Below are 24,596 nucleotides of genomic sequence, written 5' to 3' on the forward strand. Positions count from 1 at the left end.
GGCTCTGTCTCCTCCATGGGGATGGGGGGGGGGTGATTTTGGGGTCCCCCCTCTCCTTTGCCTGCTCACAGATTACCCCATCCCCATCCTTTTACCCCAAAAGGGAAGCGATGGCAGCGCCCGAACAGGGACTTGAACCCTGGACCCTCAGATTAAAAGTCTGATGCTCTACCGGCTGAGCTATCCGGGCAGCCCTGCGGCCGCTTGGGGGGGGCACGCAGTCCCCATCATCATCATCCTCCTCCTCCTCCCCTTTACCTGCATCCTGATGCTGATGTTCAGGACCCTCTTTGTCTCCCCCAATGCTTCAGTTTGGGGGGTCCCGGGGGCTGTTGTGTCCCCCACAACCAAAGGGTGCCGGAAATGGGCTCAAAGACCCCAAATCCTTGGGGTTCATCCCCTATCCCCCCCCGTTGGCCCCATAGGGTTCGTTGTGGGGTCCCCCCACCGGAGGCAGTGTCTGAGGGTGGTCTCGAACCCGTGTCCCTATGGGCGGCCCCGCGGCGGCTCCGTGGTGTAGGGGTGATCACGTCTGCTTTACACGCAGAAGGTCCTGGGTTCGAGCCCCAGCGGAGCCACCCCTGCCCCGAGGGGGCTTTTTTGGGGTGGGGGGGGACATAGAGCCCTCCTCCTCGCGCTCTGATTGGATAGTGGGGGCGGGAGGTGTGTGCTTATTGGCCAGCACGGTGCTCTTTGGTGATTGGTTGAGCTTATGCCCTCCTTCACGCTGATTGGCCAGGGGGTTTGAGCACGCATCACATTGAGCGGATATGCCCGTTCATTATTGCGTGCTGATTGGCTGGCTGGTTTGGGGGTGCTGATTGGCTGGCTGGTTACAGCAATAGATCAGTCAGCCAATGGCGGAGCACAGGTTGGCAGTGACCTGCCCGTACCCACTGACCTCTGCCTGTACCCATTGACCTTTGCCTGTACCCATTGAGCTCTGCCTGTACCCACTGAGCTCTGCCTGTACCTATTGACCTCTGCCTGTACCCATTGAGCCCTGTCTGTACCTATTGACCTCTGCCTGTACCCATTGAGCCCTGTCTGTACCTATTGACCTCTGCCTGTACCCATTGAGCCCTGTCTGTACCTATTGACCTCTGCCTGTACCCATTGAGCCCTGTCTGTACCTATTGACCTCTGCCTGTACCCCTTGAGCTCTGCCTGTACCCATTCACCTCTGCCTGTACCTATTGAGCCTTGCCTGTACCCACTGTGCTCTACCTGTACCCACTGAGCTCTGCCTGTACCCATTCACCTCTGCCTGTACCCCTTGAGCCCTGCCTGTACCCACTGAGCTCTACCTGTACCCATTGAGCTCTGCCTGTACCCACTGAGCTCTACCTGTACCCATTGAGCTCTGCCTGTACCCATTGAGCCCTGCCTGTACCCTGGCTCCTGCCTTCTCCCCCCACCCCCCATGCATTCAAGCCGCCTGTCCCTGTCCCCTATGGGACCCCAGCACTGCCCCACGGCTCATGCTGGGCTGGGGCTGGTGCCAATCCCACCCCACACCCCAACAGATGCTCCCCCAGCTCCGATCCAGGGGGTTTATTGGTCCCCAGCCCCCCCAGCGCTGCCATGCCCCCCATTGGGGCCCCACATCTGCCCCATTGCAGGCTCAGCTCCCGTTGTTCCCTCTGACCCCCACTGGGGCCGGGCAGGACCAGGGTCGGTGGGGGGGGGTTCCCCCTTGTCCCCAGGCTCCATCACCGGGACGACAGCATCATCACGAACTCTGCGGGTGACAAAGGGGGTGTGAGGGGTCCCAGGGCTGAGCCATGCCCATGGGGGGGGGGTTATGGGGGGCACCCCCCTCACCATCGAAGTCCACGCGCCCGTCCCCATTGAGGTCCACGTCCTGCAGGATCTCATCCACCTCCTGTGCCTTGAGCTGCTCCCCCAGCAGTGCCGCGATGGCCGCGCGCATCTCCCCACTGCTGATCTCCCCGTCCCCATTGGCATCGAACTGGGGGGCACACGGGTTGGGGGGCACCGGCAAACACCACCCCAGGGTGCCCCATGGGGTCCTTGTGTGCAGCCCCACGGTCACCAGTCCCCTATGGTCATGGTCCTTCCCATGGTCTTCCCCTGGTCATGGTCCTCCCCATGACTGTCATCACCCCATGGTCATTGTACCCACCACAGTCACTGTCACCCCATGGTCTTCCCATGGTCATCATCCCCTCCATGCCTATGGTCACCCCTATGGTCACCATTCCCCCATGGTCATGGTCTCCCCATGGACTTCCTATGGTCATGGTCCCCCTCCATGCCTATGGTCACCCCCATGGTCATTGTCCCTACCACAGTCACTGTCACCACATGGTCACCATTCCCTCATGGTCTTCCCATGGTCACCATGGTCATGGTCACCCCCATGGTCACCATTCCCCCATGGTCCTGGTCTCCCCATGATCCCCCATGTTCATTGTCCCCACCATGATCTTCCCATACTCATCATCCTCTCCATGCCTATGGTCACCATTCCCCTATGTTCCTGGTCTCTCCATGCCCCCCCCATGTTCATTGTCCCATGACCCCCCCATGGCCCCGTCCCCTCATCCCATTCCCCTCCGTATCCCATGGCCTCACCTCCCGGAATGCGATCCGGAGCTCCCTCAGCCCCACCATATGAGCCGTCTCCTCCCGCAGCTTCGGGCCCATCATCTGCACGAAGTCCTCGAAGTCCACTCTCCCTCCCACTGCAATGGGGCAGGGACAAGCTCAGCGCCCCACATCCCGCCCCATAGCCCCCCATGGTCCATCCCCTTGCTCACTCCTCATCTTGATGTGCTGGGAGATCTCAATGAGCTCCATCTCAGTGGGCATGTACCCCAGTGTGCGCATGCAGGCGCCCAGGTCCTTGTAGCTGATGAAGCCGTCCTGGTCCGTGTCGAACTCCTTGAAGGCATCCAGCAGCTCTGGGGCATGGGGACACCCATTGGGATGGATGGGGAGGGAGCATCACCAATAGGGTGACCATGGGTATGTATCACCCGGGGTGGGTGTCTCTGGGTGATGCGGTGGTGGCCACAGGGCACTGAACCCCATTGGAGACCCTTCTATGGTACCCATCCTATGGCACTGAACCCCATTGGAGACCCTTCCCTGGTACCCATCCCTGTGGCACCACTATCCCCATTGGACAATCCCTCCATAGCCTGTATCCCCATGGCACTGAACCCCATGGGAGACCCAACCATTACACTTGTCCCCATAGCATCACTGTCCCCCATGGGAGAGCTTTGCATGGCTTGTGTCCCTATGGCAATGTCCCCCATGGGAGATCCCTCCATGGCCCATGTCCCTGTTGACACTACTGTCCCTCTATGGTGCCCATCCCCACGGCACTGTCACCCTATAGGAGACCCCTCCATCGTGCACATGCCCATATCACCATTGTCCCCCATGGCAGAGCCCTCTATGGCACCCATCCCTATGGGAGATCCATCCATGACTCACATCCCTGTGGCACTGTCCCCTATGGCACACACCCCAGTGGCACCTCACCCATTGCACTGCACCCAATGGGAGACCCCTCCATGGTGCGTGTCCCCATTGTCCCCATTGTCCCCATGTCCCCATTGTCCCCCATGTCCCCATTGTCCCCTATGGCCCCATTGTCCCCTATGGCCCCACTCACCATCCAGCTCCTCCGGTGACAGCTCCCGTTCCTGAACCGGGGGGGGGGGGGTTGGGGTCAGCATCAGCCCCAGCTCAGCACCAATCCCCCCCCCCCCCGTCACCTTCCATGTGCTGGGTCAGAATTAGCCCCGCGGGAGGGATTAACGGGATCGGAGCAAAGCTCTGCCCGGGCCCCCCCCCCCCCCCCCCCCCGTGGGTGCTGCCCTGCACCCATGGGTGCTGCTGGGGGCGCTTTGTGCCCCTGGGGAGGGGGGAGCAGCACCCGGACCCTGCAGAGCCCCCTGCAGAGCCCCCCCCGACCGATCCCCAGCACCCACACCAGGGCTCTTGGATCATCCCCAACCTCATCCCCGTGTTCCCAGTGCCATTCCCAAGGGCCTGGGGTGACTCAGACCCTGTCCCCACTGCCCCACGTCCCTTCCATCCTTGGGATTTCAGAGTCTCCCAACCTCGTCCCCATTTCCCCTCCATCCCCATGACCCCAGAGCATCCCAACCTCATCCCCATGCCCCCCCCATCCCTAGGGCTCCAGTGTTCCTCACTCTGTCCCCAGTGCCCCATGTTCCTTCCATCCCCATGTTCCCAGATCATCCCAACCTCACCCCCACGTCCCCTCCATCCCCATGTTCCCAGAGCAACCCCAACTTGATCCTTACATCCCCTCCATCCCAATAATCCCAAAGCATCCCAAAACTCATCCCCGTGCCCCCTCCACCCCACTGCCCCCAGACCATCCCAACCTCCCCCCCATATCCCCCCCCCCGCACCTTGCCGAACACGGTGTTCAGGAATGGTGAATAGGTTTTGGCCGCAGCCCCATGGGGGTCCCCGGTTCCCTTCCGCCCGCTCCGGTGCCCGTGGGCCCCGGGGCTGCGGCTGCCGCCGTCCTCGGGGGGCCGGGGGGGGCCGGCTCCGTCCCCGTCCTTGCCGGTGCCCTTGGGGGTCCCGTTGTCCCCTCGGGTCCGCGGCATCGGGGCCGTGGGGCAGGAGCAGCTCCCGGCACGGACCGAGCCGAGGGGGGGGGCAGGAAATCCTCTTACCCCGGTGCCCCCCCCCCCGAGCACGGGGGCTGCAAAGCCAATTAACGGGATTAACGGCAGGAACGGGCACCGGGCACTGCCCCATGGCACTGCTGGGACTGCAGGACCCGGCCTGGGGTCACTGTGGGCTGGCTCTGAATGAATGGGGGCACCCCATGGACAGCAACTGGGTCCCCAGCACCAACACATGGCCCCAATGGGGACACCCCATAGACACCATCCATGGCCCCAGCGGGGAAACCTCATAGACACCAACCTGGGTCCCCAGCACCAACACATGGCCCCAATGGGGACACCCCACGGACACCATCCATGGCCCCAGCGGGGAAACCTCATAGACACCATCCATGTCCTCAATGGGGACACCCCATGGACAGCAACCTGGGTCCCCAGCACCAACACATGGCCCCAATGGGGACACCCCATAGACACCATCCATGGCCCCAGTGAGGACACCACATAGACACCATCCGTGTCCTCAATGGGGGCACCATATAGACACCATCCATGTCCCCAATGGGGACACCCCATAGACACCATCCATGGTCCCAATGGGGACACCAACCGGGTCCCCAGCACCAACACATGGCCCCAATGGGGACACCCCACGGACACCATCCATGTCCCCAGCACAAACCCATGTCCCCAATGAGGACACCCCATGGTCACCATCTGCCCAGGGGGACAGTGCTATGGGGACATGCACTGTGGAGGGATCTCCCATGGGGGACAATGCTATGAGGACAAGACCCACATCCCTAACGCTGGCACCCCATGGCCACCACCAATGTCCCAACCCTCATGTCCCCAACCCCCCCCATGTCCCCCCATGTCCCCAGCAGGGCTGTGATAAGGCAGGGCCAGGCTGTCCCCATGTCCCTGATACCATCACATAGGGCGGGTGGCAGCAGGAAGCCAGCACATCAGAGATGCCATCGTGGGGACACTGCAGCTCCTCCCCTGCTAACACACAGAGGACACCCCACAACTGGGTGCCCCCCATCCGCGAGCTCTTCCCACCATTGCGGTAGGTCCTACACTATTCACCCCCCTTGAACCCCAGTGTAGGGGCTGGTGGGGTCTGGGACCCCCAGCATGGGGTATCTCCAGGGGTAGGTCCTACACTATTCACCCCCTTTGAACCCCCGTGTAGGGGCTGGTGGGGTCTGGGACCCCTGGCGTGGGTAACTCCAGGCTCGGTGGCATGATGGGGTGATACAGTCAATAGGGGACAAGGACACCATAAGACATGGGAGGGGGGGGGAGGACACCCCAAAATGATGGTCGGGCAGGGGACAACCAGACTGCTGTGGGTCTGAGGCCTGTGTGGTGCTGTGGTGACATGAACTGGTGTTGGGATAACACCATCGGGGATGCCACGTGGATGACACCAAAGGGGTGACACCAGCGTGGTGCCCACAGAGGATGGAGCCGTGGTCCAGCCCCATGCCCACCCCGACCGTGCCTCCGGGAGATGCTCCACGGTGGGATATGCAGCTCCTGGTGGCCTGTGCCGCACTGGGGCTCCCTGCCAACGCCTTCACCCTATGGTTAACGGGCCGGCGGCTGCGGTGCCGCGGCTTGGCCGCCTTCATCTTCAGCTTAGCCGCATCCGACTTCCTCTTCCTCGGCAACTCCTTGCTGCAGATCTGGTCGGTGGCCAACGAGCACGAGTGGCTGCTGGACACGCACTGCTGCCGGCTGCATCAGTTCCTATATGCCCTGGGCTACTACAGCAGCCTCTTCCTGCTGGCCGCGCTCAGCCTGGACCGCTGCCTGCTGGTGGCCGTGCCGGTCTGGTACCGCTGCCGCCGGCCGGCCCGGTTACCGTCGGTGCTGTGCGCCGGTGCCTGGCTGCTGGCCGGCGGCTGCAGCGCTCCGGAGGCGGCGCTGTCGGTAACGGAGGAGCTGGCACCGGGGTTCTCGGTGTGCCGCAGCGAGCGGGGGGCATGGGAGCTGCCGCTGCGCTGGATTGAGGTGATGCTGGAGGGGCTCCTGCCCTTCGCCGTCGTGGTGCTGAGCCACAGCGCGGCCCTGGTGCTGGTGCGGTGCCGGCGGCGGCCCCGCGGCCGCCCCACAACCCGGTTCCAATGCATCGTAGGGGCCACGCTGAGCGCATACGTGGGGCTGCATCTGCCGTTCCAAGCGGCGCAGGTCGCGGTGCTGCTGGCACCGGGCACCGCTGAGCACCTCCTGTACCCGCTGGGGCTCGGCTTCAACCTCAGCAGCTGCATCAACCCCTGCCTCTACCTGGGGCTCGGGACCGGTGTCTGCCAGCGCGCTGCCAGCGCACTGAGAGCCCTGGCTGCGGGTCTGGTGCCCGGGGTGTTCCCTGCTGCCGCTGCCCCTGCGGACACTGCTGGCACACGTATGGTATCCACTGGCACTGCATCCACTGGCACTGCATCCACCCGTATGGTATCCACTGGCACTGCATCCACTGGCACTGCATCCACCCGAATGGTATCCACTGGCACTGCTGGCACTGCTATGGCATCCACTGGCACTGCATCCATCACTGGCACTGCTGTGGCATCCACCGCCCCTGCATCCATCACTGGCACTGCTATGGCATCCACTGCCCCTGCATCCATCACTGGTACTGCTATGGCATCCACTGCCCCTGCATCCACCACTGGCACTGCTATGGCATCCACTGCCCCTGCATCCACCACTGGCACTGATATGGCATCCACTGCCACTGCATCCACCACCGGCACCGCTGCATCACCTGCGGCCACAGCTGTGCCACTCGCCACTGTCACCCCAGTGCCACCCCCTGCCACCCCAGTGCCACCCATTGTCACCCCACTGTCACCCATTGTCACCCCAGTGCCACCCAGCACCGTCACCGCTGTGCTGCCCTCCGTTATCCCTGTGTCCCCCATCACTCCGGTGCCACCTCACACTGTGTCCCCCATCACCGCCCCTGTGCCCCCCACCATCCCCCCCCCATCAGTAGCCCCATAACCCCTCTCATCCCCCCCCAATCCCTCCCCATCCCCTCCATCCCCCCCATCAGTAGCCCCATCCCCCCCCTCCCATCCCCCCCATCCCGGCTCCGGGTCCCGCCCCCTTTGCCCCCTGGTCCCACCCCCCCCCCCCGGTCCCTCCTCCCCCCGCCCCCCCCGTTCCCCTGCGCACGCGCAGTGCGGGTCGGCCCCGTTCACTTCCTGCCCCCCCCCCTCCGTCCGCGCCGCCGCCGCCGCCGCTGCCCCCGGCCCGGCCCCGGTGAGTGCGGGACCGACCCCCCCGTGCGGGACCGCGGCGGGGGGGGGATGGGGGAGAGAACCGGACCCGGAACCGGACCCTAACCCATCCCCTCCCCCGGGTCCTCCCCGTTCTCCTTCCCTGTCCCCATCCCTGACCCAGCGGGGTCCCCCCGGCCCCAGCCCTTGTCCCTGTTCCCATTCCTGTCCCCATCCCTGTCCCCATCCCTGTTTCCATCCTTGTCCCTTACACAGTGAGGCCACCACATCCCTGTCCCCATCCTCTGCGCCCGTCCCTGTCCCCATTCCCATCCCCTGTCCTCATTCCTATCCCTGTCCCTGTACTCAGAGAGGCCACCTCATCCACATACTTGACCCCATTCTCATCCCTGTCCCTTTACACAGTGGGGTCACCCCACAGCCCATCCCTCTCCCTTGTCCCCATATTCTTACTCAGCAGAGCCATCTCTGTTCCCATTCCCTGTCCCCATCCCCTGTCCTTGTCTCCATCCCCTTAACCCAGGGGGGCTACTCCATCCCCTGTCCCCATCCACATCACTATCACCATCCCCATCCCCTTAACCCAATGGGGTAACCCCATAGCCTGTCCCCATTCCCTGTCCCCATATTCCTACCCAGCAGGGCCATCCCTGCCCCCATTCCTTGTCCTTATCTCCATCCCCTTAACCCAGTGGGGCCACCGCATCCTGTCTCCATCCCCATCACCTTACCCACTGGGGCCATCCCATCCCCATCCTCACAGACCATACCTGCCCTCCTCTCTGTCCCCATCCCCTGCCTCCATCCCCATAACCCACCAGGACCACCCCATCCCATCACCCCATATTCACCCCCTTTCTCCCCATCCCAACCCCCTTCTCCCCACACCATGGGGCAGGGCAGATTCCTTTGCCCGCCGGGCACAGGGCATCTCCCTCTTCCCGCACGGGGAGGAGCCGAGCTGCCCTTTACCCAGGGCGGGTACCGGCTGCAGGGATGGGTAAGGGGACACCCCACAGCCCCATAGCGGGTACCCCCTCCCTGCCCCACACATTGGGGTCACGGCACTGACGCTGTCCCCCCCTCCCTCCCAAGCCATGTCCTTCCGGAAGGTGGTTCGGCAGAGCAAGTTCCGGCACGTGTTCGGGCAGCCGGTGAAGACGGAGCAGTGCTATGATGACATCCGTGTGTCCCGGGTCACCTGGGACAGCACCTTCTGTGCTGTCAACCCTTCCTTTGTGGCCATCATCGTGGAGGCCAGTGGTGGTGGTGCCTTCCTTGTCCTGCCCCTGCACAAGGTGGGAATGGGATGGGGATGGGAAGGGGATGGGAACGGGGATGGGAATGGGGACGGGAACAGGAATGGGAACGGGAATGGGAACGGGAATGGGAACGGGAACGGGAATGGGAATGGGAACGGGAAAGGGAACGGGAATGGGAACGAGGATGGGAACGGGAATGGGAATGGGAACGGGAATGGGGTTGGGAATGGGAACGGGAATGGGAATGGGAATGGGAATGGGAACAGGAATGAGAATGGGAACGGGAGTGGGAATGGGAATGGGAACGGGAACAGGAATGGGAACAGGAATGGGAATGGGAACGGGAACGGGAATGGGAACGGGAACAGGAACGGGAATGGGAAGGGGAATGGGAATGGGAACAGGAATGGGAATGGGAACGGGAACAGGAATGGGAATGGGAACGGGAACGGGAATGGGAATGGGAAGGGGAATGGGAACGGGAACAGGAATGGGAATGGGAACAGGAATGGAAATGGGAACAGGAACAGGAATGGGAACGGGAACGGGAACAGGAATGGGAATGGGAACAGGAATGGGAATGGGAATGGGAACGGGAATGGGAACGGGAATGGGAATGGGAACGGGAACGCGAATGGGAATGGGAACAGGAACGGGAATGGGAACAGGAATGGGAATGGGAACGGGAATGGGAATGGGGGGGGCTCCGCACCTTCCTAGGTGCCCCCATCCTCATGTCCCCCTGGCCCCAGACCGGCCGCATCGACAAGTCCTACCCCACCGTGTGCGGGCACACGGGCCCCGTGCTGGACTTCGATTGGTGTCCCCACAACGACCACGTCATTGCCAGCGGCTCCGAGGACTGCACCGTCATGGTGAGGACAGGGGGGGCAGCGGCAGGACGGGGGGGTCCCCGCGCTGTGGGTCCCCATTGGCCATTGCTGTCCCCATAGGTCTGGCAGATCCCGGAGAACGGGCTGAGCCAGGCGCTGACGGAGCCGGTGGTGGTGCTCGAGGGGCACTCCAAGCGTGTGGGCATCATCGCCTGGCACCCCACTGCCCGCAACGTGCTGCTCAGTGCTGGTATGGGGGTACCACGGCAATGGGGAGGGGGGGGATGATGGGGATGGCCCCATAGTGATGGGGATGCGGGGCAGGTGGTGGGGATGGCCCCATAGTGATGGTGATGGGGATGCCGTCCCCAAGGCTATGGCAACGTGCTGCTCAGTGCTGGTACGGGGGTACCGCGGTGATGGGGGTGCGGGGGGGTGATGGGGATGGCCCCATAGTGATGGTGATGGGGATGCGGGGCAGGTGATGGGGATGGCCCCATAGTGATGGTGATGGGGATGTGGGTGATGGGGATGGCCCCATAGTGATGGTGATGGGGATGCTGTCCCCAAGGCTGTGACAACGTGCTGCTCAGCGCCGGTACGGGGGTACCACAGAGATGGGGATGCGGGGGGGTGAGGGGGATGGCCCCATAGTGATGGTGATGGGGATGCGGGGCGGGTGATGGGGATGGCCCCATAGTGATGGTGATGCGGGGCAGGTGATGGGGATGGCCCCATAGTGATGGTGATGGGGATGCGGGGCAGGGGGGGTGATGGGGATGGCCCCATAGTGACGGTGATGGGGATGCAGGGCGGGTGATGGGGATGGCCCCATAGTGATGGTGATGGGGATGGTGATGCCGTCCCCAAGGCTGTGACAACGTGGTGCTGATCTGGAACGTGGGCACGGCAGAGGAGCTGTACCGCCTGGACGGGCTACACCCAGACCTCATCTACAGCGTGAGCTGGAGCCGCGACGGCTCCCGCTTCTGCACCGCGTGCAAGGACAAGAGCGTGCGGGTCATCGACCCTCGCCGCGGCACCGTGGTGGCCGTGAGTGCCCCCCATAGGGTCCCTATGGGAGCATCCCCCCATGGCACCCGCATCCCGCTGACCCCATTATGTGCCGCCCCATAGGAGAAGGAGAGGGCGCACGAGGGGGCTCGCCCCATGCGGGCCATCTTCTTGGCCGATGGCAAGATCTTCACCACCGGCTTCAGCCGCATGAGCGAGCGGCAGCTGGCACTGTGGGACCTGGTGAGGAGCATCCGGGGGTCCTGTGGGGCTGTCTCTATGGGGAGGGGATGGGACCCCCCTCCGACCCCATAGGGCTCACGCGCTGCCCCACAGGACAACCTGGACGAGCCCATGGGGCTGCAGGAGCTGGACTCCAGCAATGGGGCTCTGCTGCCGTTCTATGACCCCGATACCAACGTGGTTTATGTGTGCGGGAAGGTAAGGACCCCCCAGCCCCTGTTTGCACCCCATTATGATCACAGCCCCCCCTTAACGCCGTGTTTCCAGGGGGATTCCAGCATCCGGTACTTCGAGATCACGGAGGAGCCCCCATACATCCACTTCCTCAACACCTTCACCAGTAAGGAGCCGCAGAGGGGCATGGGCTGGATGCCCAAGCGCGGGCTGGACGTCAGCAAGTGCGAGATCGCCAGGTGGGCAATGGGGCATCAGTGGGGACACAGTGGGGGGGACCCCCCCCTGCACCCCCATTCACCCCAAGGACCCCCTTTGTCCCCATCACCATAGGTTCTACAAGCTCCATGAGCGCAAGTGTGAGCCCATCATCATGACGGTGCCGAGGAAGGTCAGTGGGAAGGGGGGGACACCCCATGGGGGGTATGGGGGGGTCCTGGACAGGATGTGGGGGGGGTCCCCAAGTGCACTGGTGGGGGTGCCTATGGAGTTAATGGGGGCTGTTTGGGGGTCTCTGGGTATAACAGGGTCTTGGGGTCCCCAGTCAGGCTGGTTATGGGGTCGCCAAGTGCAATGATGGGGGTCCCTATGGAGTTAGTGGGGGCTGTTTGGGGTCCATGGGGTGGGGGGAGTCCCTGGTTTTAATAGTTCCTGGATATTGGGGTCCCTGATCAGGCTGGATGGGGGGTCCCCAGCTGCACTGATGGGGTCAATGGGTAAAACGTGGGTGCTGTTCCTGGTCCCCAGGGTGGGGGTCCCTATGCAGGGTTGGTCACTGGGCAAGACATGGGAGCTGGGGGGGCTGGTCCCCATTCATGCTGGTTGAGGTCCCTGGGTAGAACACAGTGTGTGGGGGTCCCCGAGCAGGACATGGGGGTTGTTTGGGGGTCCATGGGTGTAGGGTGGCCCCCATTCATACTGGTGGGGGTCCCTGCTCAGAACATGGGGGGTGGATGAAGGTCCTGGGGTGTAGGTCCCCATTCTTGCTGCTGGGGGTCCCTGGGTAGAGCACAGTGCCTGGACATTGGGGTGATCAATGTGGTTTATGGGGGTCCCTGGTCAGAACATGGGGGCTGTTTTGGGGGTCCCTGGGTGTAGGTCCCCATTGCTGCTGGGGTCCCTGTGCAGAGCACAGTGTATGTATGTGTATGCATGTATGTGTATGTGTATGTATGTATGTGTATGTATGTGTGTGTATGTGTGTGTATGTGTATGTATGTGTGTGTATGTGTATGTGTATGTATGTGTATGTGTGTATGTATGTATGTGTATGTATGTGTGTGTATGTGTATGTATGTGTGTGTATGTGTGTGTATGTGTATGTGTGTATGTGTGTGTATGTGTATGTATGTGTGTATGTATGTATGTGTATGTATGTGTGTGTATGTGTGTGTATGTATGTGTATGTATGTATGTATGTGTATGTATGTGTGTGTGTATGTGTATGTGTATGTATGTGTGTGTATGTATGTGTGTGTATGTATGTATGTGTATGTATGTATGTGTGTATGTGTATGTATGTATGTTTATGTATGTGTATGTGTGTATGTGTGTGTATGGGGTGTCCCCCCCATCCCCTGACACACATGGGCTGCGCAGTCGGATCTGTTCCAGGATGACCTGTACCCGGACACCGCCGGCCCCGAGCCTGCCATGGAGGCAGAGGAGTGGGTGTCCGGGCAGACAGCGGGGCCGGTGCTGGTGTCCCTGCGCCAGGCCTATGTACCCAGCAAGCAGCGGGACCTCAAGGTGAACCGGCGCAGCCTGGGCCCCGAGGGACGGGCACCGGGTACCACCGGTACCACCGGCACCACCGGTACCACCGGCACCGGCAGGACCACCCCCCCCCCCACGCTGCCCCCCACCAACACCGCCCGCCTCAGCGCACCCCCGGCACTGGGCACCGGCACTGCGGCCACACCGGTATGGAGGGGGTGTGGGGTGGGGGTGATGGGTGTGTGGGTGAGGATATGGGGGGGGGTCTGTGTGGGCATCTCTATGGAGATGGGTCTGTTGGGTGGGTGGGGCTATGGGGTGTGAGGGGCTATGGGGTTCGTCTATATGGACATGGTCTATATGGATGGGCCTGTTAGGTGGATGGGGGTATGGGGTGTGAGCGGCTATGGGCAGGGTCTATGTGGGCAGGGTCTATGTGAATGGACCTATTGGGTGCATGGGGCTATGGGGTGTGAGGGGCTATGGGATGGGTCTATATGGGCACAGTCTGTATAGGTGGGTCTACGGGGTGTATGGGGCTATAAGATGGGTCTGTATGGGCAGGGTCTATATAGATGGGCCTATTGAGTGGGTGGGACTATAGGGTGTGAGGGGCTATGGGATGGGTCTGTATGGGCAACGTCTATATAGATGGGCCTGCGGGGTGTATGGGGCTATGAGGTGGGTTTATATGGGCATGGGCTATATAGATGGGCCTATTGGGTGGATGGGGCTATGGGGTGTGAGGGGCTATGGGGTGGGTCTATATGGCCATGGTCTATGTAGATGGCCCTATTGGGTGTGTGGGGCTATGGACTGGGGGGGCCTATGGGCAGGGCTATGGGATGTGTGGGGTTATGGGGTGAGCAGAGGTAGGACCATGGTATAGAAGTGGTCTATGGAGGTGGGGCTACAGGGTGGGCGTGGCTATGGGGGTAGGCGGTGCCTTTTGGGCGGAGCAGGGGGGGGGGGGGGGGGGGGGGGGGGGGGCGGCGTGGCTAGAGGGATGCACGCCCATTGGGTGTGTCTGAAGTGGGCGTGGTTTATGCTGGGGGGCGTGTCCCATGGGTGCTCCATCTCCCATGGGTGCTCCATGTCCCACGGGTGCTCCATGTCCCACGGGTGCTCCATGTCCCACGGGTGCTCCGTGGCCCATGGGTGCCCCATCTCCCATGGGTGCCCCGTCTCACATGGGTGCCCCGTCTCCCACGGGTGCCCATGGGTGCACTGTGTGCTATGGGTGCTCCATCTCCCACGGGTGCTCTTGCAGGGCCTGCAGGAGGTGCTGCAGGAGGTGCGGGCGCTGCGGGCGCTGGTGGCCGAGCAGGGCCAGCGCCTGTCCCGCCTGGAGGAGCAGCTCAGCCGCCTCGAGAACGGGCACGTCTGAGGACACCCCCGAACCCCCCTCAGGGACCACCGACCCCAAACCCGGGGTCCCCCCTTCCCCCTCCCCATTGCAGGGCCGGCGGCCCCACTGCCCCCCCCCATTGCCTTACTGGGTGCTGCCCCCCCACTCATGGACCATTATTGCCCCCCCCCCTTCATCCCATGTCCTGGGGGATGCTCTTGGGATCAAGGACCACCCCCTGCATCCCTCATCCCTGGGGGGGGGTCTTCCCCCCATTGCTATGGGGCAGGGCATGATCTGTGTGTGTGTGCCCCCCCCCAGCTGGGGAATTGTCCCCCCTATATTTTGGGGGCTTCTTTCCCTTCTCCTTCTGCCCCCCCCCCCCCCCCCCCCCCCTCCCCCCTCCAGTTCAGGGTCAAAAATCTCTATTTTCACTCCAAATAAAGGCATTTTTAAGAAAAAAGAGGGGGGGATTGGGGGCTATGGGGAGGTTCTATGGGGTTGGATAAAGAGTGGGACAGGAAGCTATGGGCACCCCCCCTTGCTGTGCTATGGGGCAGGGAACCCCATAAGTGAGCCACATCACTCTGCTGGGGGGGGGGGTGAACAGTGACCCCAGTGCTATGGGGGGGGCTCAGATGGGGCTCTCGGGTACCCCAGTTTCCATGTCCCAGAGTGCATCGCGGGTTGGGGGGGGGGGGGGGGGGGGGCATCTCCTCTCCCCCCCCCCCCCGGGCTCTCACATCCGCTGCGTGGGGGGGGCAGGAAGCGCCTGGGGCCCCCCCAGCAGAGCTTGTGCACAGCACCAGGGACCTGCTCCGGCAGCACCCACAATGGTGAGCACCCCACAACCGGGTGATGGGGGGAATGGGACCCATGGGGGGGGAATGGGACCTATGGGGGGGGAATGGGACCTATGGGGGGGTGAACCCTTCCCCAGCCTCAGTTTCCCTGTTAAATGGGGGTGTCTCTGTTTCATTCCTATTTGGGCCCCCCCCCAACCTCTACTTGGTGCTGTCCCAAGGGTTGAGGTGAGATTGAGTTGTGGGTTGGGGGGGGCAGATCGTTCCACAGTGGGGCGAAGGAGGGGGTCACAGTGGGGCCTGTGCTGGAGTGGTGCTGTGGGGTAAAGGGTTTGGGGGGGGGAGAGAGGGCAATTTTGGGGTTCAGTGCAACATGGTGGGGTTATGGGGTGAGGGTAGAATGATGGGGTTGGGGGGGCAGGATGGTGGAATTGGGGAGCAATTTGGGCCTCAGGCCAGCACAATGGGGCTGGGGGTGGTTTTGGGGTTCAGGGTAGCACGGCTGGTTTGGGGGGCAGGTTTATGGGGCGAAAGCAGCACAGTGGGGCTGTGATGGGGTGATGGTTTTGGTGTTCAAAGTAACATGGCCGGGTTGGGGGGTGATGGGTGCAGAGCAGGGTGGGTGTCCTCCCCCCCTCAGCCCCATGTCGATGCGGATGCTGTGGGTCTGCATCCCCACAGGACAGGATCTATGGGTCTGTGCACAGCAGCCCCAGCTGCTCTCCCCATAGCACCCGCAGGTGCTGCAGCACCCTCCGACCGCAGCTTCCCGTCACGGGGCCCTCACCGCGGTGGGGGGGGTCACCCCATACCCCATCCCTCGGTACCGGCTCCATTCCCTGATCCTGGTGTGTGTGTGGGGGGGGGTCACCCCATGCCCCATCCCGGCTCCGTTCCCCGATCCCGGTGTGTGTGGGGGGGGTCCCCCCCATGCCCCATCCCTCGGTACCGGCTCCATTCCCTGACCCCGGTGTGTGTGTGGGGGGGGGGGGGGGTCACCCCATGCCCCATCCCTCGGTACCGGCTCCGTTCCCTGACCCCGCTCCGTGCCCGCAGGAGCCGGAGGGCAGCGGCAGGGACCGGGCAGTGGGAGCGCTGCTGGGGCTCCTGCTGTGCCTCGCCGTGGGGCTGGCCCTGGCCTGGCACCACCTCTGCCGGCTCTCGGGGGGCCGCTACCACCCCAGCCCTATGGGGCGGAGGGCGATGCAGCGGCTGCGGGAGCGGTGGCGGCGGCTGCGGCGTGAGGAGGAGGAGGAGGAGGAAGGGGACAAGGAGGAGGTGCGGAGGGAGCGGAGAACGGAGCCGGAGCCAGAGGAGGAGGTGGAGGAGGAAGAGGCCGAAGCAGCCGTGGGAGCCGGGGAGAGCCCCCCAAGTGTGGGGCAGGCGGCGGGGGGCAGCGCTGAGGCTCTGCTCAGTGAGATCCATGCGTTCTCGGGGACGGCGGCGTGGGGGGAGCCGCAGCCCAGCGGCACTGCTCTGTGACACCCCAATGCACTGATACCCCAATACAGTGATACCCCAATACTCTGATACGCCAATACTCTGATACCCAATACTCTGATACCCCAATACTCTGTGTCACCCCAGCACCCTGTGACACCCCTTGTGTCCTGTGACACCCCAATAAGCTGACACACCAACACCCCGTGTCATCCCCCATCCCCTATGACACCCCAATACACTGACACCCCAATACCCTGTGTCACCTATCTCCTGTGACACCCCAATACCCCGTGACACCCCAGTACCCTGTGACACCCCAATACACTGACACCCCAATACCCTGTGTCACCTATTCCCTGTGACACCCCAATACCCTGTGTCACCTATCCCCTGTGACACCCCAATACCCTGTGACACCCCAATACACTGACACCCCAATACCCTGTGTCACCTATTCCCTGTGACACCCCAATACCCTGTGTCACCTATCCCCTGTGACACCCCAATACCCTGTGTCACCTATCCCCTGTGACACCCCAATACCCTATGAGACCCCCATGCTCTGTGACACCCTTTGCCACTCCCCCATCATGCCCTCGTGTGACCCCTCCTCCCCCCCCCCCCCCGGCCCCCCCGCCCCCCCCAACGCAGCCTCCTGATTGGCTGCGCTGTCCAGGGCCCCATGAATGAAAGAGCGGCTCTGCCTATTATGTCTCTCGGCTTGAATGGGAGGGGGTCTGGGGGCGTGGCTTTGTGGGAAGTGGGTGGAGCCAGTGCTAAGGGGGCGTGGCCTATGGGGAAGGGGGTCACCTAGGGAAAGCGGGCGTGGCTTGATAAAGGGGCGTGGTTTAGCGCAGGGGGCGGAGCCTGCTCTCTGCCCTGGGGGGGGGGTATCGGCTCCCCTGACCCCCCCCCTTACATCCCCCCCCAAGCACAGGACCCCCGCGGCCTCATCACATCCTTTAATCGCCACACGTGCCCCATCCGGCCCCATAGGGACACTGGGGCACCCCGGGGGGGGCCCCACCACCATCCCGGGTACCCCCCCTCCCCCCCGCACCCCCAAAACAGGGCCCTGCCTGGCAGCACCGTGGGCAGGCAGCGGGTGGGGGGGGGATAGCACAAGCAGCATCAGGGCCCCCCCCACCTCATGTGGGGCACTGGGCCCCCACCACCACCACCACCCCCCCCCCCCCAACCCCTACCTGGGCACTCGGCCGCGCCCCCCCTTCTGCTTCTTGGTGCCCCCCGAGGGTTTGATGGGCAGTGGGGCTGTGCCCTCGGGGGGGGGGGGCAGGCTGGGCCCCAGCTCCATGGGCTCCCCCTGTGGGGCCGGCTTGAAGGCATCGAAGGGGGAGAACTTCACAGGGCTGGGGGGGACACACATGGATAAAGGGGTGAATGGGGGCACCCTCAACCCATCTATAGGGGAAACAAGGACCCCCCCCCCCCCCATGGTACCTGACGGGGGTCCGGGGGCTGCTGTTGAGGCGCCGTGGGGAGCGCACCTTGGGCTGGAAGGAGAACCCCTCCTTGATGCTCTCCAGCACCGAGGGGGCCACGTAGGTGAAGCCCTGCAGGCAATGGGGTTCAGGGGGGGGATCACGGTGCCGAGACCCCCCCCGTGACCCCCCCCCATCCCATACCAGGAAGGCCTGGTTGGCACTCTCACTGATGGCAGCATCGTCGGGGCTGTCGACGGGCGTCTGGCGCGTGAAGCGGGTGTCGAACTGGCTCACGTCCTCCTCTGATTGCTATGGGGGGGCCATGGGTGCTCACATGGGGCCCCCCAATGTGTGTCCTGCCCACCCTGGTCCATCCCATCCCCATCCGTACCAGGCAGGGTTTGAAGGGGGGGTCCAGCCTGCGCGCCAGCAGGTCATCCCAGTTGATGTGGCGGAAGAAGGGCTGCTTCTGTGGGCACCAATGGGGGGGTCAGGTAGGAAGTAAAGTGGGGTCCCCCCTGAGCCCATCCCTCTGCCTGTACCTGCACATCGGCCGCATCGCCAGGGCCCCCCCCAACCCGCTGGTTGGGGTTCCTCTTGAGGAACTGGGAGAGAAAAGGGGATGGGAAGGGGGGGGAAGGGGGGGGGGGTTCGGTAGGACCCATATAAACAAGCAGGGGGTTTTGGGGGGCACCTTCTTGAGGAGGTCCCGTGCATCGGGGGTCAGGTAGGGCGGCAGCACCAGCTTGCCCTTGAGGATCTTATCTATGGTCTTCTTGCGGTTCTCAGCGGTGAAGGGTGGCTGCGAGCAGCACCGGGTGGTGAGGAAGGCTCCGTTAGCACCCCAACGGGGACACCCCCCCGAACCCCAAAACCCCAATGGGGACACCCCCCCTGAACCCCAAAACCCCAATGGGGACACCCCCCCCCGAACCCCAAAACCCCCAATGGGGACACCCCCCCTGAACCCCAAAACCCCCAATGGGGACACCCCCCCTAAACCCCCCAATGGGGACACCCCCCCTGAACCCCAAACCCCCCAATGGGGACACCCCCCCCGAACCCCAAAACCCCAATGGGGACACCCCCCCGAACCCCAAACCCCCAATGGGGACACCCCCCCTGAACCCCAAAACCCCCAATGGGGACACCCCTCCTGAACCCCAAACCCCCAATGGGGACACCCCCCTGAACCCCAAAACCCCCAATGGGGACACCCCCCCCGAACCCCAAAACCCCCAATGGGGACAACCCCTGAACCCCAAAACCCCCAATGGGGACACCCCCTCTGAACCCCAAACCCCCAAATGGGGACACCCCCCCCGAACCCCAAACCCCCCAATGGGGACACCCCCCCTGAACCCCAAACCCCCCAATGGGGACACCCTCCCCGAACCCCAAACCCCCCAATGGGGACACCCCCCCTGAACCCCAAAACCCCATGGAAAGAGCGGGGTGGGACTTGCCGATCCTGTGAGCATGTCGTACATCAAGGCACCCAGGCTCCACCAGTCCACAGCCCGGTTGTGCCCACTGCGCACCAGTATCTCGGGGGCCCTTAAGGAGGGGGAAAAGTGGGGGGGGAAGGTCCTGAGGTGGGATATGGGGTGGGGGGCACCTTATCCCCCCCCCCACCATGCTGGACCCCCCTCCCCATTACATGTACTCAATGGTGCCGCAGAAGGTGTGGGTGACAGCCCCATCGTGGATGGACTCCTTGCACAGCCCGAAGTCCGTCAGCTTGATGTGGCCTGGGGGGGATGGAGGGGGGGTCTCCAGGGATGCTGAGCTCCATGTCAGCACCACAGGGTGGGATGGGTTGGAGCCCAGCATGGAGACCCCCCCCCTTTAAATCCCTTGGAGACCCCCCCTTAAAGCCCCAAGCCCACCTTGGCTGTTGAGCATGATGTTCTCCGGCTTGAGGTCACGGTAGATGATGCCATGGGAGTGCAAGTGACCCAGTGCCAGCGTGATCTCACTCAGGTAGAAACTGGTGGCAATGGAAATGGGGGGGGGTCTGTGAGTGGTGCTACTGGTCCTACCCCCCCCATCATCCCATCCCCCCCATCCCCATCCCTACCAAGCAGTGTCCTCCAGGAAGATCCCCTCACGCTCCAGCTGCATGAAGAGCTCTCCACCTTCACAAACACACCACGAATGGGACCCCCTGCCCCATAACCCTTAATGGGACCCCCCAAACCCCCCCCCCCAGCCCCAGTTTACCACTGAGGCACTCCAGGATGAGGTAGAGCTTGCCGCCCGTCTGGAAGGCATAGATGAGGTCCACGATGAAGGGATGCTTGACGGCCTCCAGGATGTTCCTCTCGGCTCTGGTGTGTGCCGTGTCCTTGGCGTTGCAGGCGATCTTGGCCTGGGGGGGAGGCGGTGAGTGGGGGCTCCCCGGGGGGGCCGGGGGGGCCGGGGCAGCGCTACCTTCTTCAGGACCTTCATGGCGAAGATCTTCCCTGTGTTGGTGCCCTGCACTTTGCGGACCTGGAATACCTGGAATGGGAATGGGAATGGTTATGGGGGGGGTATTGGGATCATAGAATGGGGGAGGGGTGTCCCACAGCCCCCCCTGTGACCCCTACCTTGCCGTAGCCGCCCTTGCCCAGCACACGGAGCAGCTCGAAGCAGTGGGGCCCGATGTGCTCGGGGCCGTTGTTGACGCTGCTCTCCGAGATCTCGATCTCCTCATAGTGACCCACTGGTCTGGGGGGAGAAGGGATGGAGATCCTGCCTGTACCCCTGCCTGTACCCCTACCTGTACCACTGTCTGTACCCCTGCCTGTACCCCTGCCTGCCCCACTGCTCACCCCCTGCCTGCACCCCTGCCTGTACCCCTGCCTGTACCCCTGCCTGCACCCCTGCCTGCCCCACTGCTCACCCCCTGCCTGTACCCCTGTCTGCACCCCTGCCTGTACCCCTGCCTGTACCCCTGCCTGCCCCACTGCTCACCCCCTGCCTGCACCCCTGCCTGCACCCCTGCCTGTACCCCTGCCTGCACCCCTGCCTGCCCCACTGCTCACCCCCTGCCTGCATCCCTGCCTGTACCCCTGCCTGTACCCCTGCCTGCACCCCTGCCTGCACCCCTGCCTGCCCCCCTGCCTGTACTCCTGCCTGCCCCCCTGCCTGTACTCCTGCCTGCACCCCTGCCTGTACCCCTGCCTGCACCCCTGCCTGCCCCACTGCTCACCCCCTGCCTGCACCCCTGCCTGTACCCCTGCCTGTACCCCTGCCTGCACCCCTGCCTGCCCCACTGCTCACCCCCTGCCTGTACCCCTGCCTGCACCCCTGCCTGCACCCCTGCCTGTACCCCTGCCTGCACCCCTGCCTGTACCCCTGCCTGCCCCACTGCTCACCCCCTGCCTGTACCCCTGCCTGCCACACTGCTCACCCCCTGCCTGGTCCCTCACTTACTCCAGGCCGTTTCCCCGGGGCTCCAGCTCCATCTCCTGCGGGAGGGAACCCATGGTCAGTGGTGGGAAGGGGACCCATTGCAGGCAGCACCCACAGCAGGCAGCACCCACGGGAGGCAGGGACCCAAGGCAGGGTGCCCATGACAGTGTGGGAGGCATGGCATGCAGGGCACCCATGGCAGGCAGCACCCATGGCAGGCAGGGTGTCTGCAGCAGGGTAGCAGGCAGGGGACCCATGGCAGGCAGGGTGGCACTAGGCTGACAAGCAGGAGCCCCATGACAGGCAGGGTGCCTGCAGCAGGGCAGCAGACAGGGGCCCCATAACACATAGGGCAGGCAGGGGACACGGAGCACCAATGGCAGAGCGGGGACCTATAGCAGCCAGGAGCCCCATGGCAGGCAGCACCCACAGCAGGCAGCACCCAGAGCAGGCAGGGGCCCCATGACACGCAGGCAGCACCCATCACAGAACAGGGCGAGGTGCCCTGCACCGGCCCATCCGGATGCTTTCGGGCTGAGCTGGGCCCTTCCCGGTAGGAACCTCCCCCTGCGCGGCCGGACCGGGGGCTCCGGACCGGGACCCCCGTGTCCCGCTGCCCCCCCCCACCCCCGTGTGTCTCCCGTGCGTCCCCGTTACCCCCCTCTGTCCCCGTGTCCCCTCCCTCACCCAACCCCCGGTCCGTCCCCCCCCCCCGGTCCCCATCACCGCACTGGCCCCGTTCCCCTCCCGGTCCCCACCGGGTCCCGGCACCGCTCGCCCCGCTCCATCCCATATCGGTGCCCCCCTCCCCACCGGGTCCCGGTGCCCCGGTCGCTGTCGCGATCGCCCCCGATCCCCTCCGGTGCCCCCCCCCCCCCCCCCCCCCCGGTGTCCGCTCACGGCGCCCATCTCGGTCTCGTCTCCGTCGCTGCCCTCCTCGGTCTCCAGGTCGATGTCGAACACCCCCGCCATGACGGCGCCGTTACCGGGACCCCGCCGGGACCCGCCCCGGTGGCCCCGCCCCCTTCCCCGTAGCCCCGCCCCCCTCCTCCTCCCGTAGCCCCGCCCCTCCCGTTGCCCGTCGGGGGCACGGGGGGGGCAGTGAACCGGGGGGGGGCACACACGGGGGTCGCGCAAGGACAACAACGGAACCAGCGCTGCCGCTCACAGCCTTTACTGCGACCCCCCCGCACCGGGTGTAGCGTGACGTCATCAGTGACGACAGATGGGGGGGGCCGGGAGGAGGAGGTGGAGATACCCCCAAACCCCCCCCTCCGAGCCCCCCCCGAGGGCTCGTGGTTGGGGGTGCACGATGTGGTGTTGCTGTAGGGCGATGGTGTCAGTGTGAGGCTGCGGACTGTGTGTTATTGTAGGGTCGGCAGCGGCGGTATGGGGTCTGGGGCGCTACAGCGGCTGTGTGTTGTTGTAGGGTCGCTACTGCTGATGGTGGGTCTTGAGCGCTATGGGGTTGTGTTATTGTAGGGTCTCAGCACTATAGGGGCTGTGTGTTATTGTAGGATCGCTACTGTTATTGTAGGGTCTCAGTCACTATAGGGGCTGTGCGTTATTGTAGGATCGCTACTCTTATTATAGGGTCTCAGGCACTATAGGGGCTGTGCGTTATTCTAGGGTCTGGGGCACTATAGGGCTGTGTATTACTGTAGGGTCTGGAGCACTATAGGGGCTGTGTATTATTGTAGGGTCGCTACTGTTATTGTAGGGTCTCAGGCACTATAGGGGCTGTGCGTTATTGTAGGGTCTCAGGCACTATAGGGCTGTGTGTTGCTGTAGGGTCTGGAGCACTATAGGGGCTCTGTATTATTGTAGGGTCGCTACTGTTACTGTAGGGTCTCAGGCACTGTAGGTGCTTTGTGTTGCTGTAGGGTCACTACTGTTATTGTAGGTTCTCAGGCACTATGGGGGCTATGTGTTATTGTAGGGTTGCTACGGTTATTGTAGGGTCGCTACTGTTATTGTAGGGTCGCTACTGTTATTGTAGGGTCGCTACTGTTATTGTAGGGTCTCAAGCATTACAGGGGCTATGTGTTATTGTTGGGTTGCTAGTGTTGTAGGGTCACTGGCACTATAGGGCTGTTTGTTATTGCAGAGCCTTAGGCACTATCGGGGCTGTATTATTGTAGGGTCACTATTGTTATTGTAGGGTCTCAGGCACTACAAGGCCTGTGTGTTATTGCAGGGTCGCTACTGTTATTGTAGGGTCTCTGGTGCCACAAGGTTGTTTGTTATTGTAGAGTCTCAGGCACTATAGGGGCAGTGTATTATTGTAGGGTCACTACTGTTATTGTAGGGTCTCAGGCACACAGGGACTGTGTATTATTGTAGGGTCGCTATTGTTATTATAGGATCTCAGGCACTACAGGAACTGTGGGTTATTATGGGGTCACTACTGTTATTGTAGGGTCTTAGGCACTACAGGGGCTGTGTTATTGTTATTAAAGGGTCGCTACTGTTGTTGCAGGGTCTCTGGCATTACAGGGACTGTGTGTTATTGTAGGGTCACCAGTGTTATTGTAGGGTCTCAGGTTGGGTGTCACTGGGGTTCCCAAGGACTGCAGTGCCCACGGGTCACTGGGGGGTCCCCAGTGGGGGGGTTAAGAGGCTGCTGACCCAGGGATGTCCCCACAATGCCATGGGACCCCCGGCTGCCCTTCTGTGGGGCAGGAGCACAGGTACCAAACCCAGGGTGATATATAGTGTCCCTGGGGCTGGCTTGTTATTGTAGGGTCTCCCCACCTCTGTCGGGTACTGTGGGGTCTCCCCCGTGATGGTTTGTTATTTTAGGGTCTCCCCTCCATTGGTTTGTTGTTGTAGGGTCTTCCCACGCTGGTGTGTGTTCCCTGCCTGTCCCCTGGCATAGGAGGGACACCGGACCCCACAACTATGGGGACAGGAGATGCTGGGGACAGGGTTTGGAGGGAATTGGGATCAGAGGAGCCAGGAGATGGGATGCCCGGGGTTGCCATGGGATGAGGTGCCAGGGCAGGAGATTGGGATG

The 24,596-nt window shown here is 63.1% G+C and overlaps 4 protein-coding genes and 2 non-coding genes across 7 annotated transcripts; 3 read left to right on the forward strand and 3 right to left on the reverse strand.

Annotated features, from left to right (window-relative positions):
• Positions 1–117: 117 nt before the first annotated feature.
• Positions 118–190, reverse strand: TRNAK-UUU (transfer RNA lysine (anticodon UUU)). Its single transcript has one exon. It is a non-coding gene; the product is annotated as a tRNA-Lys (tRNA).
• A 315-nt stretch (positions 191–505) lies between these two features.
• TRNAV-UAC (transfer RNA valine (anticodon UAC)) lies at positions 506–578 on the forward strand. Its single transcript has one exon. It is a non-coding gene; the product is annotated as a tRNA-Val (tRNA).
• A 1,134-nt stretch (positions 579–1,712) lies between these two features.
• CABP4 (calcium binding protein 4) lies at positions 1,713–4,622 on the reverse strand. The gene is made up of 6 exons (XM_034062312.1): positions 4,419–4,622; positions 3,650–3,680; positions 2,784–2,927; positions 2,599–2,708; positions 1,825–1,972; positions 1,713–1,741 (listed from the first exon to the last, which is right to left on the reverse strand). The coding sequence occupies exons 1-6, from the start codon at positions 4,620–4,622 to the stop codon at positions 1,713–1,715; spliced, it is 666 nt and encodes a 221-aa protein (XP_033918203.1).
• A 4,257-nt stretch (positions 4,623–8,879) lies between these two features.
• On the forward strand, positions 8,880–14,878 carry CORO1B (coronin 1B). The gene is made up of 11 exons (XM_034061907.1): positions 8,880–8,900; positions 8,996–9,198; positions 9,915–10,037; positions 10,116–10,245; positions 10,867–11,048; positions 11,133–11,252; positions 11,346–11,450; positions 11,520–11,665; positions 11,760–11,817; positions 13,026–13,349; positions 14,413–14,878. Exons 1-11 carry the CDS (start codon positions 8,897–8,899, stop codon positions 14,527–14,529), a joined length of 1,512 nt encoding a protein of 503 aa, XP_033917798.1. The 5' UTR covers positions 8,880–8,896; the 3' UTR covers positions 14,530–14,878.
• Positions 14,879–16,295: 1,417 nt separating this feature from the next.
• PTPRCAP (protein tyrosine phosphatase receptor type C associated protein) lies at positions 16,296–16,909 on the forward strand. The gene has a single exon (XM_034062315.1). It carries the CDS (start codon positions 16,296–16,298, stop codon positions 16,773–16,775), a length of 480 nt encoding a protein of 159 aa, XP_033918206.1. The 3' UTR covers positions 16,776–16,909.
• A 1,027-nt stretch (positions 16,910–17,936) lies between these two features.
• On the reverse strand, positions 17,937–22,596 carry RPS6KB2 (ribosomal protein S6 kinase B2). Of its 2 annotated transcripts, XM_034061915.1 has the most exons (15): positions 22,481–22,596; positions 21,602–21,636; positions 20,773–20,893; positions 20,615–20,683; positions 20,405–20,552; positions 20,262–20,319; positions 20,071–20,171; positions 19,842–19,932; positions 19,648–19,738; positions 18,876–18,983; positions 18,724–18,786; positions 18,573–18,650; positions 18,383–18,490; positions 18,198–18,310; positions 17,937–18,106 (listed from the first exon to the last, which is right to left on the reverse strand). In XM_034061915.1, exons 1-15 carry the CDS (start codon positions 22,550–22,552, stop codon positions 17,938–17,940), a joined length of 1,425 nt encoding a protein of 474 aa, XP_033917806.1. In that variant the 5' UTR covers positions 22,553–22,596; the 3' UTR covers position 17,937. The 2 variants fall into 2 exon arrangements, with proteins under 2 accessions (XP_033917806.1, XP_033917805.1); XM_034061914.1 differs by lacking the exon at positions 22,481–22,596 and having other exon boundaries at positions 21,602–22,168.
• Between the last annotated feature and the right edge of the window lie 2,000 nt (positions 22,597–24,596).

Source organism: Melopsittacus undulatus, chromosome 4 (assembly GCF_012275295.1).
Source record: "Melopsittacus undulatus isolate bMelUnd1 chromosome 4, bMelUnd1.mat.Z, whole genome shotgun sequence".
Classification (NCBI taxonomy): Eukaryota; Metazoa; Chordata; class Aves; order Psittaciformes; family Psittaculidae; genus Melopsittacus; species Melopsittacus undulatus.